General features: G+C 51.0%; 1 protein-coding gene across 2 annotated transcripts in view; it reads right to left on the reverse strand.

Moving 5' to 3' along the window:
• fuom (fucose mutarotase) overlaps window positions 1–23,565 on the reverse strand; it is a 138,991-nt gene that overhangs the window by 784 nt on the left and 114,642 nt on the right. For both annotated transcript variants that reach the window (XM_072491671.1, XM_072491674.1), the window contains one exon: window positions 7,539–7,612. In XM_072491671.1, the coding sequence (XP_072347772.1) occupies window positions 7,539–7,612 (74 nt within the window). The remainder of the gene's footprint in view (window positions 1–7,538; window positions 7,613–23,565) is intronic.

A 23,565-nucleotide genomic window follows, 5' to 3' on the forward strand; every position in this document is an offset into this window, starting at 1 on the left:
CCCCCCCCCTCATTGGGGAAGCTCATACTGCCACAGGATTGTGGGATTGTCATTAGTCCCCAGCCAATGGTAAGTAGGCAGGTTATAACATCACTCCCCCCCCAAAGTCCAAGGAATCCACCGAAGACCCTGGCGAAGGAGGGCGTCGGACTCGTTTTGCCGCAGGCCGGACACCATTTGCACGCGGCGCTGGATCAGGCGGCGTGTAACGAGACGGAGACCGGCGCTTCCGTGATGAACGGCGCAACGGTTGTACATCCACGGCCCGTGAACCCGAGATTTCCCCTCTGATGCATCCTGTTTCTCCATCTCGGAGTCAGAGTCTGCTGCCACCGTCATGTCACCGTCTCTATTTCCATTCGGTCCCGTAACGACCTGCGCAGGCTTCGAGTGAGGCACCAGTGGAAGATTGTGAGGACTACCTTCCCTTGTCTCTGGTCTCTGCGGCTGTTGAAATGAGCTCCGGGGGCGGGGAATCTTTTGAGGGGATAGTCTTTTGGACTGAACGTGGTCTACATGATTGCGCTGGAGACGACCGTGGGCTTGCACCTGGTAAGATATAGGGCCCGTTTGGTGAAAGATTACACCAGGAACCCACTGGGCACCACCAGCAAAATTCCGAACGAACACTGGGTCACCGGGCACAAACTGCCGAATCGGCCGATGCCGAGAAAATCCCTGTCCCTGCCGTTCTTGTGTGCGGTGTACTTTTGCGCCAATGTCCGGGAAAACCATACTAAGGCGGGTGCGAAGTCTCTGGCCCATTAGGAGTTCTGCGGGAGCTACCCCAGTCACCGCATGGGGGGTGGTCCTATACGTAAACAAAAAGCGAGCCAGTCTCGTGTCCATTGATCCGGAAGACTGCTTCTTTAGGCCTCTTTTGAATGCCAACCCATTTGAAGCCGGGTGGGAAGGGGCAGTGCGGATATGGCGTATGCCGTTCATCTTCGTGAACCTCGCAAACTCCTCACTCGTGAATGGAGTGCCGTTATCCGTGATCAGCACCTCGCTGCATACGAGTATTCTCTGGTTGCTGCTGCTGTTATATATATATATGTTATTGTAAATAAATGTTGTTACTTTGAATCCTTAAAACTCATGCGTACTAAACGACAAACGCATCTTTTCAATTGTTGTGCAGGACGTTGTCCCCTGCATCTTATGCACCTCTAGCCATTTAGACTGGGCGTCAATTAATAGAAGGAACATGGATCCTTGAAAAGGGCCTGCGAAATCTGCATGCAAGCGTGCCCAAGGCCGCCCTGGCCATTACCAGTGATGTAGGGGCGCAGCCGGCGGAAGCTTCTGATGCTCCTGGCAAATGGAGCAGTTTTGGGCCACCTTCTCAATGTCGGTGTCGAGGCCTGGCCACCAGACATAACTCCGGGCCAACATTTTCATTTTGGTCACACCTGGATGCCCATTGTGCAAGTCTGTTAGTATCAGCTCCTGGCCTTTTTCCGGGACAATCACACGCGTCCCCCACAAGAGGATGACGTCTTCCACGCTGAACTCTGACAGCTTGGAGGAAAATGCCCGCAACTCGCCTGGGAGCTGTCTATGCTGCCCACCATACAGGACTAAGTGCCGAACCTTTGACAGGACTGGCTCCGTCTGGGTCCACTCACGGATCTGTGATGGCGTGACAGGCAAGGTGTCCATAAAATTTAGGGATCCAACCACCTCACCGGTCGTGGGGGTTGACATGGGGCCGGTCGATAAAGGCAATTGGCTCAGTGCGTCAGCATTTGCTATCTGTGTACCTGGTTTGTGCTCCAGAGAATACTCGTATGCAGCGAGCAACAAAGCCCAGCGCTGGATCCGTGCGGAAGCAATGGGCGGTATTGGCTTATCCTCTCTGAAAAGTCCCAGCAGAGGCTTATGATCAGTCACGATAGTGAAATGGCGGCTATACACGTACTGGTGGAAGCGTTTCACCGCAAAAACCACTGCCAGGCCCTCCTTCTCGATCTGCGCGTACTTTTTCTCCGCTGCAGTCAATGTGCGGGAGGCGAAAGCTATCGGTCGCTTGGCCCTGTTCTACATCTTGTGGGACAGGACGGCCCCAATACCATACGGGGATGCATCACATGTGACGAGCAAAGGTTTTCCAGGATCATAGTGGGTTAGTAACCCAGACAACGACAATTGTTGCTTTACCCGCCTGAAAGAGGTTTCTTGCGGCTGACCCCAAACCCAGGTGTGATTTTTCTTTAGCAGAAGGTGCAAAGGGGCCAGCATAGTTGCCAGATTGGGGAGGAACTTCCCGTAATAGTTTACGAGACCGAGAAAAGAACAAAGATGCGAAGTGTCAGTCGGGGCGGGGGCATGTTGAATTGCACGCACCTTCTCTGCGATGGGGTGCAAACCTTCGCGGTCCACCCGATAACCTAGGTAGACTACTTCTTTTGCCTGAAATACGCACTTTGTGTGACCTAAACGGACTCCAGCCTCCGAAAAGCGTCTAAGGACAGCCTCCAGATTTTCCAAATGTTCCTGCTCCGACGTCCCTGTAATCAAAACGTCATCTAAGTAGACAGCAACACGTGGTAAACCTCTCAAAATGCCCTCCAAAACACGTTGAAAAATTGCGCAGGCAGAGGATACTCCAAAGGGCAACCGTGTATATTCATACAGGCCCCGGTGTGTAATAATCGTTACATATGGTCGGGAGGCAGTGTCCAGCTCCAACTGCAGGTAGGCGTGACTCATATCTAATTTTGTGAACGAGAGTCCACCTGCAAGCTTCGCGTAGAGATCCTCTATGCGAGGCATTGGATATCGGTCGAGTCGGGAAGCCGTATTCACTGTAAGTTTATAGTCGCCACACAAGCGAACTGTGGCATCTGGCTTCATTACAGGTACAATTGGTGCTGCCCAGTCAGCAAAATGGACGGGCCTGATAATACCCAAACTCTCCAAACGAGTGAGCTCCCCTTCTACCTTCTCGAGCAAGGCGTAAGGCACCGGGCGCGCCCGGAAATAGCGCGGCGTGGCTCCTGGTTCGACTTGGATACGGGCTACGGCCCCTTTTATTTTCCCCAAACCAGGCTGGAATACATCTGGGTATCATCCTAGGACTTCGGTCAACCCTTCAGAAACTGTTTGGAGGATGTGCTGCCATTGCAACCGCAAATGGCGCAACCAGTCCCTACCCAACAGGCTGGGCCCATGGCCACGCACCACGATAAGTGGGAAACGCCCCTCCTGGCGTCCATAGATAACAGGGGTCATTGTAGTTCCTGCAATGTCCAGTGGTTCCCCCGTGTAGGTGGCCAACCTGGCCTGTGAGTCGGTTAATGTAAGGGTCTGTATACCCTGCTTGATGCGGTCGAATGTCCTCTGGGCGATCACGGAGACCGCTGCGCCAGTGTCCAACTCCATCTCAAGCAGGTGGCCATTGACCCGTACTGTCACCTTAATGGGGGCCACACGGGGAGCTGCCACACAATGCAGCTGCAGGCAGTCGTCCTCCGTCTCCACGTCCTCAGGAGTAGTCGCCGCAGGTTCATCCACATGGAAGGTACGGCCCCTGGGCTGGTCCCAGTTACGGCCCCTGGGCTGGTCCCAGTTTCGGTCGGAACGACGGCGCCTCTGGTGCCCCCAGGACCGCCGTCCGCGACGGGGTCGGCGCCTACAAGTCTGACGCGAACATGGCTCCTCATCCATTGGTTCTGGAGAAGGCTCCTTTCGGGGAGGAATGTCCGACGGCCACTGGCGCCGGTCCGGACGTTGCCTCGCCCAAGGTACCGCAGGAGTGCGGGGGGACGTTTTCGGATGGAAGGGGTTGCGCCCCAAGGCATGCACTTCCATTCCCTGTAGCTCCTGCACTCCTCGTTCTGCGCTCTCTCAGGACAATACTATTCGAATGGCGTGTTGAAAAGTCAATGTTGGCTCCGCTAACAACTTTCTCTGGGTGGCCGCATTGTTAATTCTGCAAACCAAACGGTCGTGTAACATTTCTGACAAGGTCTCACCATAGTCACAGTATTCCGCAATCCCGCGTAGCCTGGATAGAAAATCGGCAAGGGATTCTCCAGGGGTCCTCTCAGCGGTATTAAACCGGTAATGCTGGACTATCGTGGACGGGGTTGGGTTAAAATGTTGCCCCACTATATTCACAAGTTCATCAAACGTTTTGGTGTCCGGAGCAGCTGGGTATGTAAGGCTCCTAATCACCCCAAACGTATGCGGGCCGCAGGCGGTGAGCAATATGACCACCTGGCGCTCGTTTTCGGTGATATTGTTTGCCCGGAAATAGTAACGCATCCGTTGTGTGTACTGGTTCCAGCTTTCCAGCGCAGCATCAAAAACATCCAAATGTCCGTACAGAGGCATGGTATAATAGAAAACAACTTCCAACCTGTATCCAACAAAAATCCAGGGAGGTGGCTTCAGCAGTGTAGACAGCTATTCACTTTAACCTTTGTCGCCAGTTTTGTGAGGGCCACGAAGAATCCAGCACGAGTTTTAAGGGTACAAAGTAATAACATTTATTTACAATAACATATATATATAACAGCAGCAGCAACTTCCCTTGCTGCACACTCCTTCCTGCTGGTTCCAAACTGGCCAGCTTTATTTATACTTGGAGTTTACTAATGGTTTCTCCGCCCCCCCTCATTGGGGAAGCTCATACTCCCACAGGATTGTGGGATTGTCATTAGTCCCCAGCCAATGGTAAGTAGGCAGGTTATAACAGCACTTAATGTCAAAACTTTGCAGAACAATACAGAGACAACAATAATTATCAACACAGCAACAATATCAACAGAGATAGCCCAGACTGTCCCAACGTCTGTGACACTGGTCCCAGTTCTATCTTTTCCCTACTCTATTTACATTAGTGTGTATCTTATAGTTTTTTTTAGAAGTGTTCTTGTCAAGACTCTTAACATTTAGTGATACAAGCTACACTCAACTTTGCATATATATTTGCAACTATTGCCAGGGCTCTTCACATCGTTCATAATCTATAATTCCAGGTACATTCGTGTTGCTGGGGAGGGACATCCTGTTCCCGGCCCTCCCCTCGAGTTCTCGGGGGAGGCTAGACAGGTCCGTTCTCCCGGTTTGACCCCTGCGGTGGGATTTCCATCCCCCTCCTGCAAATTGCCTCCCTCCCCGTTCCTTCTCTCCCATTTGCAGGCTCCTTCCACCCAGGCGTGCCTGCCAACCATGCTCATGGGACAGAAGCAAAAACGACTAATATTCTCATCTCCACCTCCTCTCTCTGCTGCCCTGGCATCTTCGAGTGACCCACGGTAACATTTCAGGACCCTGGTTAAAATGTCAAGTAAACCAAAGCTCATTAGCATGCAATCTATGTATTAAAAAAACTATTTGTTTTCAATTCCAGACGCCTGTGCCCCACACTTACGCCCCAAGGTTGGGTGCGCTGAGATGGGAGGATTCCGGGTCCTGTCACACTGACCATTAAAAATGGCTGCTCGCAGGTTGGGGCTTTGTTCTGGGGGAGGGGGGGCTGGATTCAGAGTTGGGTCCCCAACCCCCAGAATGAGTGCGTAGGTTGCACGGTGTGGAGACGGGCTGGGTGGGCCTGCTCTGGCACTGCGTAGATTTAGATTATTTTAAAAATCAAAGAACGAAAGTCCTCCAGCCCTCACACCCCGCAATCACCCGCCCACACACTCCAGCCATGAAAACCTCTGCCAATGGTACCCCTACTGCCCCGCCCACCCACCCCCATGGCCTCTCAGATCCCCTTTGTCAACACTTGCCCCTCTACCCATCCCATGGTCCCTAGGACAACCCATGTCCCTCTCCCATGCCACCACCCTTTTCTCTTAGCCCTATGCCAACTCACCCACTATCGTTTGATAGTTCATTGACAACTTCAGCAGTTCCTTGACAGTCCATTGTCAGGTGGACAGTTCTTTTGCAGCTCAACAGTGCCAATGAGCTTATGTAAAAAAATGTTTTTACACACAATCACATTTACTTTAAACAACCCCAAAGGGTGCCTAACCTCTCCCTAGGGTGTATCTTGCCTCTCCAAAGGCCTATCCAAATGCATCCACCAAGTTCAGGCCTGCCCTTATCTGGTTTACTCTTTACACTCTGGGTTTCACACTCCTGGCCTGCCAAGATCCCACTTCCGTGGAGACAGCAATGATTTAAACAGCCAGCTGCCTCCATAAACTGTGCATGCACGAACCCCGGCCCAACTCTCTTCCCCCCACCTCCCCCAAAAATGGAACATGCTGTGTTCGAGAAAGGGACTTAAAATTTCCAGCCATTTTTGGGATTCTCACCATATTGGAGAGGCTGGGCCCTTATGTCAACTTGAGATGGCATAACTACCCTCACCCTTGGAAGTGTTACAGCATCACCCCTGGAAAACAGGGTTAATTACAGTGTGACACAATTACATAGGCAGCCTTCACTATAAAATTGGACATGGATGTTTATCATGGAAAAATAAAATAAAGACAGATGCGGACTGAACTATATCAGTGTGTCCTGGTCCAACTAAATATATTACATAAAAGTTACAGTACAGGAACAGGACAATCAGCCCAAATGATCCACATTAGTGTTCATGCTCCACACGGCCTCCTCTTCACGCCATCAGCAAATCCTTTCCCCCTTAACTATTCTAACCCTGCTTCATGAGGACTGCTCTTGGTTTTGCTTCCCTGTGCGCAATACCATGAGAGATTAACCATCACAGTATGTTTGAAAATTAGCAAAAGGGGGTTAGAAAAGTCTTGGACGGCACCGGAAAGCAGTGGACCACATTCTTCAAAAAAACTTACTTTGTTGTCTGCTACACATTCTGACAATCTAATCCTCTAGGTCCAACCGGCACATAAGACAACCCCACCTTCCAGCCCCGGAGGTCTTGTTTTTGCATAAACTAGGCAGCACGGAAGCACAGTGGTTAGCTCTGTTGCTTCACAGCGCCAGGGTCCCAGGTTCGATTCCCGGCTTGGGTCACTGTCTGTGCGGAGTCTGCACGTTCTCCCCGTGTGTGCGTGGGTTACCTCCGCGTGCTCTGGTTTCCTCCCACATGTCCCGAAAGACGTGCTTGTTATGTGAATTGGACATTCTGAATTCTCCCTCTGTGTACCCGAACAGGTGCCGGAGTGTGGCGACTAGGGGCTTTTCACAGTAATTTCATTGCAGTGTTAATGTAAGCTTACTTGTGACAATAATAAAGATTATGACACGCTCTACTTGTATTAAAAAATCAGCCTCGATATTTGACCTGACAAGCGGCTCATTTGCTTACCAACGCTTTCAAACTGGACACAAGGGATTAAGGAGGTGGAAAGGGGGATGTTGCGAAGACACATGGGGGTTCAGGACACGGCCTCGCGGAGCAGGCCCGCACACCGATCGGCAGAAATGGTGGCCACCCACACCCAGCGGTCCACCTTTATACTCGCCGTATAAGTGGACCCCCATTTTGTGGGGGGGGGGGACTTTCCGAGGCCTCAGAGGCCGGCTTACGGGCCGAAGTCTCGCGCATGACAAATAGAAATGCTTACAGGTGACATTATGGAAAAACTTACCCCGTGGCAACCACAGCGAAAGAGTTTTTCGCCCGTTCGTAAAATTTGAATCTCTCGACGACTTCCAGCTTTTTCTGGAAAAAAAATAGGAATGGCTCTCAAGTCTATTGTGAGCTAAATGTGCAACTAAAAGAGAGTTTCCGTGGTCTTTGTCTCCCACTGCCCAAGTTAAATCGGAGCGTTTTGTTTTTCAGTTGATTTCGACAATACAGCAGTGGGGCCCAACGAAGTCACTGAATGGTGAGAACTCCTTTACAATATGAAGGAAAGTTGAGAAGCATTTATTTTGGATGAATTCCAGGCTTTCTTACTGTCTCAGCCTCCATATCAATGAAAACGCTTCAAAACTCCTTCGCACTTTGGGCTGTGAAATACTGTATGTTCTACCATAGGAAGCTAGCCCCTTCTGTGCAGCACAGTAGGTAGCACTGTGGCTTCACAGCGCCAGGGTCCCAGGTTCGATTCCCCGCTGGGTCACTGTCTGTGCGGAATCTGCACTTTCTCCCCGTGACTGTGTGGGTTTCCTCCGGGTGCTCCGGTTTCCTCCCACAGTCCATAGATGTGCAGGTTAGCTGGATTGGCCATGATAAATTGCCCTTAGTGACCAAAAGGGTTAGGAGGGGTTATTGGGTTACGGGGATAATAATAATAATAATAATCACTTATTGTCACAAGTAGGCTTCAATGAAGTTACCGCGAAAAGCCCCGAGCCGCCACATTCCGGCGCCTGTTCAGGAAGGCTGGTTCGGGAATTGAACCCGCGCTGCTGGCATTGTTCTGCATTACAAGCCAGCTGTTTAGCCCACTGTCCTAAACCAGCCAGAGCCATAGGGTGGAAGGATAGGGTGGAAGCGAGGGCTTAACAGGGTCGGTGCAGACTCGATGGGCCGAATGGCCCCCTCCTGCACTGCATGTTCTATGGTCTTTCTGAAACCTTCACTGCCCCCATTCTGGACAGGGATAGTTACTTTTGCCAAGCCCAAATTCAAACACAGGTGCACAGTAAAGACAGGGAGATCTCGCGAGTGCTTCAATGGGGTCTCGTCAGTAGCTCCTGCAGACGTGACAAGAAAGGGCAGAAAGTAATGGAATGCAATGGGCAACCTTGAAGTTGATAGAAACATAAGGCTGAGTAATACAGGGGTTGCAGGTGACATGTACCCCCTCACCCACCCACCTAACCGCACCTGCAATGTTGGCGTTCAGCCGACATGCTCCCTGCCAATACATCCTGCAGCCATTAGGCAACTACAGGCTGGACTAATAAGGGCCGAATGGGCTTTCCACTCCTCGCTGGGCTTATCGCTTACGAATATTACAAACGATTGGCACAAAGTAACAGCTGCTCTCAAACAGACGGCGTGGATTGAACGTAGATGATTAAAGTCCTCTCTCCCAGACTGAGGAATTTACCTCTCCAGATTCAAGAGTCAGGAACACTTTCCTGCCTTCGAGGCTGGGACCTAGGCACGTGATTTACTTCAATCAGCCACTTGTTATGGAACATTTCCATTGGGATCTCCAATCGCGGTTTGACACCCAGTTGCCAATTTGGATGGCCTTGGTTTTCAAGGGTGCCATAATTGATGCGTCCCACAGACCCTCTGGGTGGAATTTTCCAATTTTCTTTTCAAAGTGTTGTGGGGGGAAAGCGGAGCGCAGGGCTGGTTGTATTTTCCCGTCGTATTTTTAAATACTTTGAAAAACGTAAAAATGCGGGACCCAATGAGCCCCCTGCACCCCCCACCCCCCCTCGGAAGCCTCTCCCCCATGGACCCCCCCCACCCGCCCCTGAGACACAGGATTCCCCCCTCCCCCAGAAAACCGTTACCTTCTCAGACACAGATGCTCCCTCCTCCCAGGCAAAACACCACCCCGAGTCTCCCCAATGCAAGCCGACCCCCCCCCCCCCCCCCCCCCCCGCAGTGCCCCCGTCACTGTCGCCTGCTAGGGTATTGCCCGAGAATGCGAGAATGACCTCCGCCCCACCCCCCACCCCCGCATTTCCCCAGGGGACCAGATTACCTGCAGGTTCAGTTTGCCAGGTCATCGTCTTTCAAAACCTATAGATTTTCCTAATTTTTCACCCACCCCCCCAATCAACCCCCCCCCCCCCCCCAATCACCCCCCCCCCTCCCCCCCCGGCGACGAACAGCTCCTCAAACACGGTCACAAATATTCCCCACCTTTTTTCAAACTCCCCTGCTGAGATCGTCTTTCAAAACCTGTTGCAGACCCTATCGACAATACAGCAGGGGGGCCCACTGAGTCACTGCATGGTGATAACTCCTTTACAGGGGGCAAGGACAGTCCCTGAGCGACAAAGCATCTGTCCATCTCAGCCTTAAATATATCCAGTGACCAGCATTTATTGCCCATGCTTAATTGCCCATCAGAAGGTGGTGGTGAGCTGCCCTCTTGAATGGCTGCAGTCCATGTGGTGTAGGTACTTCCACAGTGCTGTTAGAGTGGGAGTCCCAGGTTTTTGACCCAGCGACAGTGAAGGGACAGCGATATATTTCCAAGTCAGGATGGTGAGTAGCTTGGCGGGGAACTTCCATGTGGTGGCGTTCCCATGTGTCTGCTACCCTTGCCCTTCCAAGGAGGTCGCGCCCGTGGGTTTTGGAAGGTGCTGCCTGAGGAGCCTTGGTGAGTTCCTTCAGTGTATCTTGTAGAGGGTACACACGGCTGCCACTGTGCATCGATGGTGGAGGGATTGAATGTCTGTGGATGGGATGCCAATCAAGCTGGGCTGCTTTGCCCTGGGTGGTGTTGAGCTTCTATTTTAAAAAAATAATTTTTATTAAAGGCTTTCATAAAATATCAATAACAAAATGAGAAAGAAAAAAGAACCCAACAAAAAAAGAACTAATTTACCCAGTGTAAATAACATAAACAAAAATAAAGTAACCCCCCCCCGCCCCCGAGCTGCTGCTGCCATTGACCAATGTCTATCGTCCTGCCAGAAAGTCTAAGAACGGTTGCCACCGCCTAAAGAACCCTTGTACCGACCCTCTCAAGGCGAATTTCACCCTCTCCAATTTAATTAACCCCGCCATATCGCTGATCCAGGATTCCACGCTTGGGGGCCTCGTATCTTTCCACTGAAGGAGAATCCTTTGCCGGGCTACCAGGGACGCAAAGGCCAGAATTCCGGCCTCTTTCGCCTCCTGCACTACCGGCTCCTCTGCCACCCCAAATATTGCGAGCCCCCAGCCCGGTCTGACCCTGGATCCTACCACCCTCGACACCGTCCTCGCTACGCCCTTCCAAAATTCCTCCAGCGCTGGGCATGCCCAGAACATATGGGTGTGATTTGCTGGGCTCCCTGAGCACCTAACACACCTGTCCTCACCCCCAAAGAACCAGCTCATCCTTGTCCCAGTCATGTGTGCCCTGTGCAGCACCTTAAACTGTATGAGGCTGAGCCTCGCGCACGAAGAGGAAGAATTCGCCCTCCCTAGGGCATCTGCCCACGTCCCCTCTTCGATCTCCTCGTCCAACTCCTCCTCCCACTTACCTTTCAACTCCACCACCGAGGCCTCCTCCACCTCCTGCATCACCTGGTAAGTTTCCGAGATCTTCCCCCCCCCCCCCCCCCCCCCCCCCCCCCCGCAAGAGCACCCTGTCCTGTACTGTGTGTGGCAGTAGCCATGGGAATTCCACCATCTGCCATCTGGCAGTACCTGAAGGTGTTCCCCGGGGGGAGCCCGTACTTCTCCTCCAGCTCACCCAGGCTCGCGAACTTCCCGTCCACAAACAGGTCCCCCAACTTTCGTATCCCTGCCCTGTGCCACCCCGAAAGCCCTCCACCTGTTCTTCCTGGGGCGAACCGGTGGCTCCCCCGTATTGGGGTCCATGCCGAGGCCCCAACTTCCCCCCTATGCCGCCTCCACTGCCCCCAGATTTTGAGGGCCGCCACCACCACCGGGCTCGTGGTATACCTCCTTGGAGGGAGCGGCAGCGGCGCCGTTGCCAGCGCCTCCAGATTCGTACCCACACAGGACGCCGTCTCCAGCCTCTTCCATGCAGCCCCCTCCCCCTCCATCACCCACTTGCGCACCATTGTCGCATTGGCCGCCCAGTAGTACCCACAGAGGTTGGGCAGTGCCAGCCCCCCCCTATCTCTACTCCGCTCCAGGAACACCCTTCTCACCCTCGGAGTCTCTCGCGCCCACACAAACCCCATTATACTCCTGTTAACCCGCCTGAAAAAAGCATTCGGGATAAACACAGGGAGGCACTGGAACAGGAACAAAAACCTTGGGAGCACCGTCATTTTGATTGACTGCACCCTACCTGCCAAGGACAGCGGCAACGCGTCCCACCTCTTGAACTCCTCCTCCATTTGCTCCACCAGCCTTGTAAAGTTAAGCCTATGCAGGGCCCCCCAGCTCTTGGCCACCTGGACCCCCAAATATCTGAAGCTCCTCTCCGCCCTTTTTAGTGGGAGCTCGCCAATCCCCCTCTCCTGGTCCCCTAGCTGAACTACGAACAGCTCGCTCTTCCCCATATTGAGCTTGTACCCTGAAAAGTCCCCGAATTCCCTAAGGATCCTCATTACCTCTGGCATTCCTCCCAGCGGGTCCGCCACATACAGCAGCAGGTCGTCCGCATAAAGTGACACCCTATGCTCCTCCCCACCCCGCACCAACCCCCTTCAGTTCCTCGACTCTCTCAGTGGCATAGCCAGGGGTTCAATCGCCAGAGCGAAGAGCAGGGGGGACAGGGGACACCCCTGTCTCGTCCCTCGGTGCAACCGAAAGTACTCGGACCTCCTCCTATTTGTGGCCACACTCGCCATCGGGACCTCATACAACAGCCTAACCCACCTGACAAACCCCTCCCCAAACTCGAACCACTTCAGCACCTCCCACAGGTACCCCCACTCTACCGTATCAAAGGCTTTCTCAGCGTCCAACGCCACCACTATCTCCGCCTCCCCCTCCCTCGCCGGCATCGTGATAACGTTCAAAGCCTCCGCACATTCGCGTTCAACTGTCTCCTTCACAAACCCCGTCTGGTCTTCATGGATTATCTGCGGCACACAATCCTCAATCCTCGTGGCTAAGACCTTCGCCAGCACCTTGGCATCTACATTTAGCAAGGAAATCGGTCTGTAAGACCCACATTGCAGGGGATCCTTGTCCCGCTTCAGGATCAAGGAGATCAGTGCCCGGGACATCGTCGGGGGTAAAGACCCCCCCTCCCTTGCTTCATTAAAGGTCCTAACTAACAGCGGGCCCAACAGGTCCATATATTTTTTATAGAACTCGACCGGGAAACCGTCCGGCCCCGGTGCCTTCCCCGCCTGCATGCTTCCTATCCCTTTGATCAGCTCCTCCAGCCCAATCGGGGCCCCCAGTCCCGCCACCAGTCCCTCTTCCACCTTTGGAAACCTCAATTGGTCCAGGGTACGGCCCATCCCTCCCTCCTCCCGTGGGGGGTCGGATCGGTACAATTCCTCGTAGAAGTCCCTGAAGACCCCATTGATGCCAACCCCACTCCGCACCACGCTCCCTCCCTGTCCTTAACTCCCCCGATCTCCCTAGCTGCGTCCCGCTTCCGAAGCTGATGCGGCAGCATCCGGCTTGCCTTTTCCCCATACTCATAGACCCGCCCCCTGGGCCTTCCTCCACTGCACCTCCGCCTTCCTGATGGTCACCAGGTCGAATTCGGCCTGGAGGCTGCGCCTCTTCCTCAACAATCCTTCCTCAGGCTCTTCCGCATTCCTCCTGTCTACCCTCACCATCTCCCCCACCAGCCTCTCCCTCTCCCCCCCGCTCCCTCCACTCCTTGTGGGCCCTAATGGAGATCAGCTCTCCCCTCACCACCGCCTTCAGTGCCTCCCATACCATCCCCACTCGGACCTCCCCATTGTCGTTGGTCTCCAAGTACCTCTCTATACTTCCTCGGACCCGCTCGCTCACCTCCTCGTCCGCCAACAGCCCCACCTCCAAGCGCCACAGTGGGCGCTGGTCCCTCTCCTCCCCCATCTCCAAGTCCACCCAATGCGGGGCGTGGTCCGAAATGGCTTTTGCCGAATACTCGGTATCCTCTACTCTCGCTATCAGCGCCCTACTCAAAATGAAAAAGTCGATTCGAGAATAAGCCTTATGGACATGTGAGAAGAATGAAAATTCCCTAGCCCCCGGCCTTGCAAATCTCCAAGGGTCCACCCCTCCCATTTGGTCCATAAATCCCCTCAACACTCTAGCCGCCGCCGACTTCCTACCCGTTGTAGACCTGGAGCGATCCAGTGCCGGATCCAACACCGTGTTAAAGTCTCCCCCCATTATCAGGCCCCCCACTTCCAAGTCTGGGATCCGACCCAACATACGCCGCATAAAACCCGCATCGTCCCAGTTCGGGCATACACATTGACCAGTACCACCCTCTCTCCCTGCAACTTACCACTTACCATTATGTACCTACCGCCATTGTCTGCCACAATGCTCAACGCCTCGAATGACACCTTCTTTCCCACCAAGATCGCCACCCCTCGATTTTTGGCATCTAGCCCCGAGTGAAACACCTGACCTACCCACCCTTTCCTCAGTCTTACCTGGTCTGCCACCTTCAGGTGTGTCTCCTGGAGCATAACCACATCCGCCTTGAGCCCCTTCAGGTGCGCGAACACGCGGGCCCGCTTAACCGGCCCATTCAGTCCCCTTACATTCCAGGTTATCAGCCGGATCAGGGGGCTACCCGCCCCCCCTCCCCCGCCGACTAGCCATGACCCCTCCTCGGCCAGCCACGCGCCCGCACCCCACACCTGGCCCGTTCCCCACAGCGGCATACCCCCATCTCAACCCCCCCCCGCCCCACTCGCTCCAGCTCCTCCTTGACCTTAGCAGCAGCAACTCGATCCCCCCCGCCCCCGGCTAGGACCCATCCTAGCTGGTTGCTGTTGAGCTTCTTGAGTGTTGGTCTTGATTTAAGTAGAGACTAAACTGGTCTAAGGCTGCGTGACTATTCTTGATCAATCACGCGAGAATAATCTAACATCTGGCTAACATACCTTTTCCATAGAAAATAATCCACTTGAACAATTTCCAATTTTTTCCCCCAAACTAATTCCTTAAATTCAAACTCCTTCAAATTCTGGTATTCCCAAGCTCTGACTCATATTCAAATCTCAGGTGATCGTAAACTCTTTTGAATAGGTGCAGATCTCTTCATGCAGACTCAAATAGAATTGCTTTCATCATATTCAGTTTGGTATGTGAATAGACTATTAACACCGTGCTGGTGCACTGTCACTGGTACGCTTTCATTTATGACTTCAGTTTCTAATTTAAAATGACATTGCTTTTATTTGTGGCTTTGATTATTATTTTTGAAAGTTCGATACAGCTCATTCTGCTTCATCAGCCGGAAAAGAAATGACGCGGGCGGGCAAAGTAAATTAAACTATAGTCCATCGCCCACGACTGAGGTCATCCTTGCAAGCAACAAAACTGTGACTGATGATTGCATCCCAACTAATTCAGCTGCACATCCACAACAATGAAAAACGTATAAACCTCCAAAGTCGATACAGTTAAGGTGAGGATGGGATGTTGCCCGAAGTCTAGGAGCAGCAATTTCCACCTTCAACTGGTTCCAACCAGCACATCTGAGGATCTCACAGGACCTTTTGAGTTCCATGTTTGCCTTTCAGCCCAGGAAGACACGTCATGCATGTCACACCTGTAAAACCTGCACACAAAGCACTGAAAGCGCTGAAACCCATTCCGCTCCTTACTTTTCTCCGCTTCGCAGCTCACGGGAACACTACGCTTTACCAGAACACCATTTATCACCAAGTTCATCCCCCTTGAGAACATTGTCATGTTAAGTTGTCATGTGAATTCTGCTTCATCCAATAGTTGATTTATTCATCCAAGATTTAATATCCTTGCTTCACGTGCCCAGAATAAATTTTCCGTGACTTGTGCAGATTCATTTACTCTGCTAAAATTGGAAAACCATCAAGCATTTCCTCTCTGTGAGTTGTTCCACATCGGCTATCGTTTTTATCTGGATAGCGCTGCGCCCTGGAAGCTGCCAGCAGAAGTCCACAGTTCCGTAACTCCAAGACCACTTTCAATGATTGATAATCGATAAATGGATTGGGTTCTTTACCATACAAGGTACTTGTCAGCTTTCGGAATACCACATTTTCCTTTTGTTTATAAACTTTTTATTGAGGTATTTATGGTTTTATAACAACAACAGAAGAAACAGTGTACATACAAATATAGACATAGTGCAAAGGCCGTCTTCCTCCCTGACAGGTCCCACCTTTTCTAACCCCCGACTCTAAACTAAACTAAACCCCCCCCAGTCTTCTGCTGACGGTTAATTTTCTCTGAAGAAGTCGACGAACGGTTGCCACCTCCGGGCGAACCCTAACATTGACCCTCTCAAGGCGAACTTGATTTTCTCCAAACAGAAAGCTAGCCATGTCTGATAGCCAGGTCTCCGACTTCGGGGGCTTTGAGTCCCTCCAAGCTAATAGTATCTGTCTCCGGGCTACCAGGGAAGCAAAGGCCAGAACGTCTGCCTCTTTCTCCTCCTGGATTCCCTGGTCTTCCGACACCAAGAAAATTGCCACCTCTGGACTCAGCGCCACCCTTGTTTTTAACACCGTGGACATGACATCCGCAAACCCCTGCCAAAATCCCCTAAGTTTCGGGCATGCCCAGAACATGTGGACATGGTTCGCTGGCCCTCCTGCACACCTTGCTCACCTGTCTTCCATCCCAAAGAACCTGCACATCCGGGCCACTGTCATGTGAGCCATGTGAACGATCTTAAACTGTATCAGGCTGAGCCTGGCACATGTTGTGGACGCGTCGACTCTGCTCAGCGCATCTGCCCAGAGACCATCCTCTATCTCTCCTCCTAACTCCTCTCCCCATTGTGTTTCAGCTCCTCAGTCTGCATGTCCTCTAACCCCATGCGCTCCTTATAGATGTCGGAGACCCTCCCTTGTCCTACCCACACTCTGGAAACTACCCTGTCCTATATCCCCCTTGGTGGTAGGAGCGGGAAGGTTGAAACCTGCCTGCGTAGGAAGTCCCATGCCTGCAGGTACCTAAATTCATTCCCTTCCGTCAATTCAAATTTCACCTCCAGTTCCCTCAAGCTGGGGAAGCTCACCCCTATATAGATATCACCCATCCTCTCGATCCCTGCTCTCTGCCATCTCCGGAACCCTCCATCTACCCTCCCTGGGGCAAACCGGTGATTATTACAGATTGGGGATCAGATCGATGCTCCGTCTGCTCCCACATGTCTCCTCCATTGCCCCCACACTCTCAGGGCCGCGACCACCACGGGGCTGGTGGAGCAGCGTGCCGGCGGGAACAGCAGAGGCGCCGTTACCAACGCCCCCAAACTAGTGCCCTTACAAGATGCCGCCTCTACTCGCTCCCACACCGACACCCCCCACCACCCACTTCCTAATCATGGCTATATTCGTCGCCCAGTAATAATGACTAAAGTTCGGGAGTGCCAGCCAACCCTCCCCCCCCCCCCCCCCCCACAGCTGCGCTCCAACATCCCCTTTTTAACTCGCAGGGTCTTACCTGCCCATACAAAGCCCAAGATCACCTTGTTGACCCGTTTGAAAAAGATGGGGAGGCACTGAAACACAAACAGGAATCTCGGGAGAACCGTCATTTTCATTGTCTGTACCCACCCAGCCAATGACAGTGGGAGCACATCCCACCTTCGAAAATCCTCCTTCATTTGGTCTACTAGTCGGGCCAGATTTAGCTTGTGCAGCCGTTCCCATTCCCGCGCCACCTGGATGCCTAGGTACCGAAAGCTTTCCCCTACCGGCAGCTCCCCCAATCGCCTCTCCTGCCCCTTGCCTGGATCGCGAACATCTCGCTTTTCCCCCATGTTCAATTTGTAACCTGAAAACCGGCCAAAATCCCCCAGAATCCCCATAATTTCTTCCATCCCTTCCAATGGGTCGGACACATATAAGAGCAGATCGTCCGCGTATAGCGCGACTCTGTGTTCCACCTCCTCCCGCCCCCCCTCCCGGACCAGCCCCCTCCAGCCCTTTGAGGTTCTCAACGCAATTGCTAGCGGTTCTACAGCCAGTGCGAACAACAGCGGGGAGAGGGGGCACCCCTGCCTCATCCCCCGGTGCAGCCTAAAATAGCCCAATGTCAACCTGTTCATCCGAACACTTGCCACGGGCGCCAGATACAGCAACCTGACCCAGTCAATCAAGCCCTGCCCAAATCCAAACCGCCCCAGTACCTCCCACAGATAGTCCCATTCTACTCGATCAAATGCCTTCTCTGCATCCATTGCGACCACTACCTCTACTTCCCTACCCTCTGGGGGCATCATGATAACATTCAACAGCCTTCTTACATTGGCCGCCAACTGCCTCCCCTTAACAAATCCCGTCTGGTCCTCCCCAATCACGTCCGGAACGTAGTCTTCAATCCTTGAGGACAAGATCTTAGCCAACAGTTTGGCGTCTACATTTAGTAGGGAGATCGGTCTGTAGGACCCGCATAACTCCGGGTCCTTATCCCGCTTCAAGGTCAATGAGATAGTGGCCTGTGACATCGTCGGGGGAAGCTCCCCTCTCTCCCTTGCGTCATTAAATGTCCTCATCAGCAGTGACCCCAGCATCCCAGAGAACTTTTTGTAAAATTCCACGGGGTACCCATCCGGTCCCGGGGCTTTACCCGACTGCATGGCCGTCAGCCCATCTGCTATCTCTTCCAACCCGATCGGGGCCCTCAGCCCTTCCACCAAGTCTTCGTCAACCTTCGGAAACTTCAGCCTCCCTAAGAATTGCCTCATCCCCTCCGGTCCAGCTGGGAGTTCCGACTCATACAACCTGCTGTAGAATTCCTCGAACGTCTTATTGACCCCAGCTGGGGAATACCAAATTTGAGCACAAATGTTTATTTATGCAAACGTGTGCGATCAAAGCACCTTCAACTTCCAGGTGACACTTACATCTAGGACTACAATCTCGTTCAGTCATATTTTTCTTAGGTTTTTATAATTTTTCACAAAAAATATTCAGAAAACCGATATAAACCGAACAAGTATTACTGCAAATGGAGGAACAGGCAAGATAGAATAACTTCAGAACAATGGACTTTAAGAACTTTAAGAACTAGTGCCTCCAATTTTAATACTGGATCCTTCAGAAAATGGAGTGAAAAAAGGGGGTAAGGCCATATAAATATGATAGGATAATATCTCAGTCTGCACACCTTTTTGTAGAATGAGATCAAGACTAACTGTGTGGCTCATGGGAAATTTCTTGAGATACCTTGCAGGGGTAGGTCAGACAAGGCGGAGCCTATAATTTTAAGAGAGAGTTCCACACTTTGCGGAATGTATCAGACTTAGAACGGATCACAAACATCAGGAATTCCATTGGAATACACTATGATTAATTTATGCCAGTTTTCAATTGAGGGCCACTTATCGTTGATCATAGAATTTGAATTTACAGTGTCATTCGGCCCATCGAGTCTGCACCGGCTCTTGGAAAGAGCACCCTACCCAAGGTCCACACCTCCACCCTATCCCCATAACCCAGTAACCCCCCCCAACAGTAAGGGCAATTTTGGACACTGAGGGCAATTCAGCATGGCCAATCCACCTAACCTGCACATCTTTGGACTGTGGGAGGAAACCGGAGCACCCGGAGGAAACCCACGCAGACACGGGGAGAACGTGCAGACTCCGCACAGACAGTGACCCAAGCCGGGAATCGAACCTGGGACCCTGGAGCTGTGAAGCAATTGTGCTATCCACAATGCTACCGTGTTACACAGCCTCTTCTCATTAACGTCAGTAATTCCCCTGTCTGGAAGACCCAGAATTAGGAAGAAAATGTCAAATTCTAAGACTCTGTCAAATATCTTTCCAAGCTCCTTAACTACACCAGACAAATAGGATTGAAACTTAGCACATTTTCGTACGTAGTATATATAATCACCCTAGACTACTAGGCACTTTAGGCTCATCAGGGATATAGCAGGATCAAACCTGTGTCTCAAACTCGCTATGATGTGCAAACGGTGCAGTATCTTGAAGTGAGTCTCCCTCATTCTATTACATACTGAAATGTTACTGCCCTAATCCCATATACTACCCCATGTCTCCTTGTCAATATTAGCTGCCAAATCTTTTTCCCAAGACTGCAAAGTACTCAATGTACTAACACGGGATCTAGAACACAAGGTATCATAAAACTGTTACTTAACAGTTTAGGCTCCTCAGAAATCAGGATTGTTTTTCCACTGCGGAAATAGAGGAGGTAAGGTGCAGGGTTGTCTCATTCAGGATCATCCAAGTCTCTGAGTTGCAGATAGTTTAAGAAGGAGTGCCTAAGGATGTCAATCTGTTGGCGTAGCTGCTCAAAGGGTGACAAGGAAGCATCACTGAACATGTCTCCCAGCCTACAAGCGTCCATCACTCCAAATATCGAATCCATGGTCCACAAGACCTGGTGGGAAGTCCAGGTTTCCCTGGACAGGTGAAAGAGCAGAAGTCAGTTCAGATCTCCCTTCTAGTTGCTGGATCATTCTCCACACCATAAAAGTATCAATAATAATACGATTTTCGCACCTTGCAGAACCTGACCTAAAGTTCCCATAAAATAACAAGACCTGCAACAGGTTAACTGACTGGTCTGTTTCAATATTGAGCCAAATGGAAGTAGGGTCCTTTCTCACCCAATCCCTTATAAGCCTAAGATATAATAATAATCTTTAATATTGTCACAAGTAGGCTTACATTAACACTGCAATGAAGTTACTGTGAAAATCTGTGATGAGGGGTGAACTGGTAAAATCTAATATTCGGGACACCCAGACCCACCTTGGAAGCTGGGAGCTGCAACTTGGTAAACTTTAGACTAGGCGTCTTCTTATTCCAAATAAACAAACTAATCATTCCAGACAACAAGATTGGCAACAACATCAGCAAGGGATACAACAATCTAGGCAACCAAGAAACCAGCAGGGGAGACACATCCCACCTCATAGACGCAATCAACTGAGGGAAATTGGCACCATATAATTGGTTGAAAGAGGGGATTATTGCAACATAAATACATAAACAGATACATAAACCTCAATGGGGACCACCTAAAAGGAAAATTGGCAAGTGGTGAGGTGTCTACCCTTAACTGCCCCTCTGGCATGGCTTCCGATTTTGTAAAATTAATCTTACAACCGGCTGGAGAAGTTGCTAAATCCATCCACCCCGTCAGTAATAGCAGGGACTGAAACATCCAACCTCGACACCAACAGCAACATATCATCAGCATAAAGAGTGATCTTATGTTGCATCTCCCCACAGCTCAACCCCGATATCAGGGAGTCCTGCCTAATAACCTCCGTCAACAGCTCTATGGTCAATGCAGAGAACAAAGGGGACAGGGGCACACTCTGCCGAGACCCTCTCTGCAGCCCAAAGTTCTCGGATCTAAAGCCATTCGTCACCACTGCCACCAAGGACCTGAGCCCACTCATTCCTCACCCAACCCAAATCTCCGCAGTGTGTAAATTAGATAACCCCACTCCACCCGGTCAAAGGCTTTCTCTGCATCCAAGGAGATCACCAACCCATCCAATGCCCCTTTCTGACAAGCTCGGATCACATTCGGCAGCCTTTTGACATTATTGCTGGAAAACCGACCCTTTACAGACCCAGCCTGATCCTCCCGAAAAGATGCCATTCCCATTGCAGCACCACGTGGTTCCCACGGGATTAATACTTTGACAAACATCAGTAATCTACAGTTCTCAATTTAGGGAGAGGCTTTCTTCCCACTCCCATCACCATCCTTGGTGAAAAGTAAATTACAAGCTTATTCTCCCCAAATCCCACCAACAGCAACATAAGATCAATGGAACAGTTTTGGTCATTTGTTTCCATCACGTTGAAATAATTTTAAAAATGCATCGGTACCTACTTTACATTTCACAGATCTTAGCATTAACTGTCCAAGGAATTGAGTTTCTGCTAAGCTTTGAATTTCACAATGTAGACTGGTCGCTTATTTTCACTGCAAATTTCATTTCCACAAGTTAAGTCATTAGATTATCTAACAGCTCCGTAAAGCTCTCCTTTGGTAGATGTATTCTTAGCTTCCCACCAGCACCAGCACTACATTTACATTTTTCCCCCTGAGAGGCCCTAATTTTTCCATTTTCCAAGTACTTACGGAAATAAACCCTGCCTGCACTTTCATCACTGTTCCCTGGCCCAGTTTCAAGTACTTCGAACAGGCACCAGAACATGGCGACTAGGGGCTTTTCACAGTAACTTCATTTGAAGCCTACTTGTGACAATAAGCGATTTTCATTTTCATTTCATTTCTTTCTGAACGTTCTCCATGTTCACAGCAGTTTCTATGGATTTTTTTGCCTCCCAAATATAAATTAAACGCAAACCAGGAGTTTCTCCTGAATGGCAGCAGAATCAAGGTCACAAGCCATTCGCTGCCTTGCAGGGGACACTTTTAGGCTGCCTTCTATGATGGGTTTGGGTGTGGGGAGGGTATTTAATCAGCTGGGGATGGTGGTGGGTGGGGACCGCTCCCCCACCCCCTCCCCTCCCCCATCTTCCCGCCTCCACCCCGATTAAATCTCTGTCCGGAAAGCCTATGGACAGACTTCCCACCCAGCTACCAAATGGCCCTTAAGTGAGCAATGAATGCTCAATTAAGCGCCTCATCCCACCAAAGTTGATGTTAAACCAGCAGCAGTTGGGGCTGTCACCACACGAGGAGCATGACAAGTAAACCTGTGGTCTCCTGCGTTGAGGGTAAACAGAGGCAGTTGAAAGGCAATTGGTACCCTATTGAAGGACCCAACATTGGGAACCGGGGATAGGGGGCTGGGGCTGCTTGAGAGCCATCCCCTGCCCTTGCTGTCGATGCGGCTGCAAGCCCCTCCCCATGACCCCCACTCCTCGAAAACCATCCCCCCATCACTCACCTGAGCTCAGAGATCCAACGAGGGTCCTGGACTCGGGTGGGTGTCTTTCCTGCAGCAGCCACCACTCCCAGTGGTGTTGCTGAGCAGAATAATTAATGACCTATAATTGGCGGGTCGCATTAGTTGCGCGGGGGGTCTGCCAGCGGCTTGGTATTTGTGGAATGTCAGATTTCTCCACTCCGATGAAAGAATTCCACAGTTTTAGAAATAATAATTTTTTAAAAACATATTTCATATTGTCCTTTAATCCCATGGATATATTCCAATCTTGATTTCTCTCAACGGAAAACTATGTTGAAAAACGATGGACAATCCTGCTTTGCTGTCTGTAAGAATGCTTCACTATGATTGACTTGCTTGATGCCTTCGCTGTTGCTGGACGCCTGGAGACCCCTTTGACTTGGTGCCAGATTCAAACTAATACTGGGAGAGGGGAAATCCATGCCACGGGCATCGCGAGATTTTGTGGGCAGCTTTTTCCAGTCAGCGAGGAAGCAACTGCTTCACCTCTGAACGCAAAATCCAACACTTTGTGGACAAAAGACTCTGAGATGTTTCTGAGGTGAATTAAGGTGCCCGGTAACTACGAGTCTCTTCCTTATTCATTTCATCATATTGTTTTTACAAAATAACTTATCCCAATTCTGCTGGCTCATTCCTCAAATATGTGCAGATGCTTTTCTCATCGCCATGGGTTGTATTTAGTCACTAATTGAGAAACAAATAATTGAATGTCAGAATAATAAAAAATTTGCAGTACATCTGCCAACAAATAGTTCAAACGTATCTGCTTAATGTTGCCCCTATCCCACTGGTACTGGCAAAAAAAAGCATAAAACCATGAATACAAAAACACATTAATAACCACCATTCCCTGCATACAATATTACCAAGAAATGTATCTGTGTCCCTAAAGAATACAGATTAATATTCCATCTTACTCCCACCAGCGCCATTGAGAAATATGCCCGCCCTCACATTCTAGCCTGAGTGACACACCAGTCGAGTCGGAGCTTTCCCATGAGCACCCGCTCAGTGTT

The sequence above is a fragment of the Scyliorhinus torazame genome, chromosome 28, assembly GCF_047496885.1.
Source record: "Scyliorhinus torazame isolate Kashiwa2021f chromosome 28, sScyTor2.1, whole genome shotgun sequence".
In the NCBI taxonomy this organism is placed as follows: Eukaryota; Metazoa; Chordata; class Chondrichthyes; order Carcharhiniformes; family Scyliorhinidae; genus Scyliorhinus; species Scyliorhinus torazame.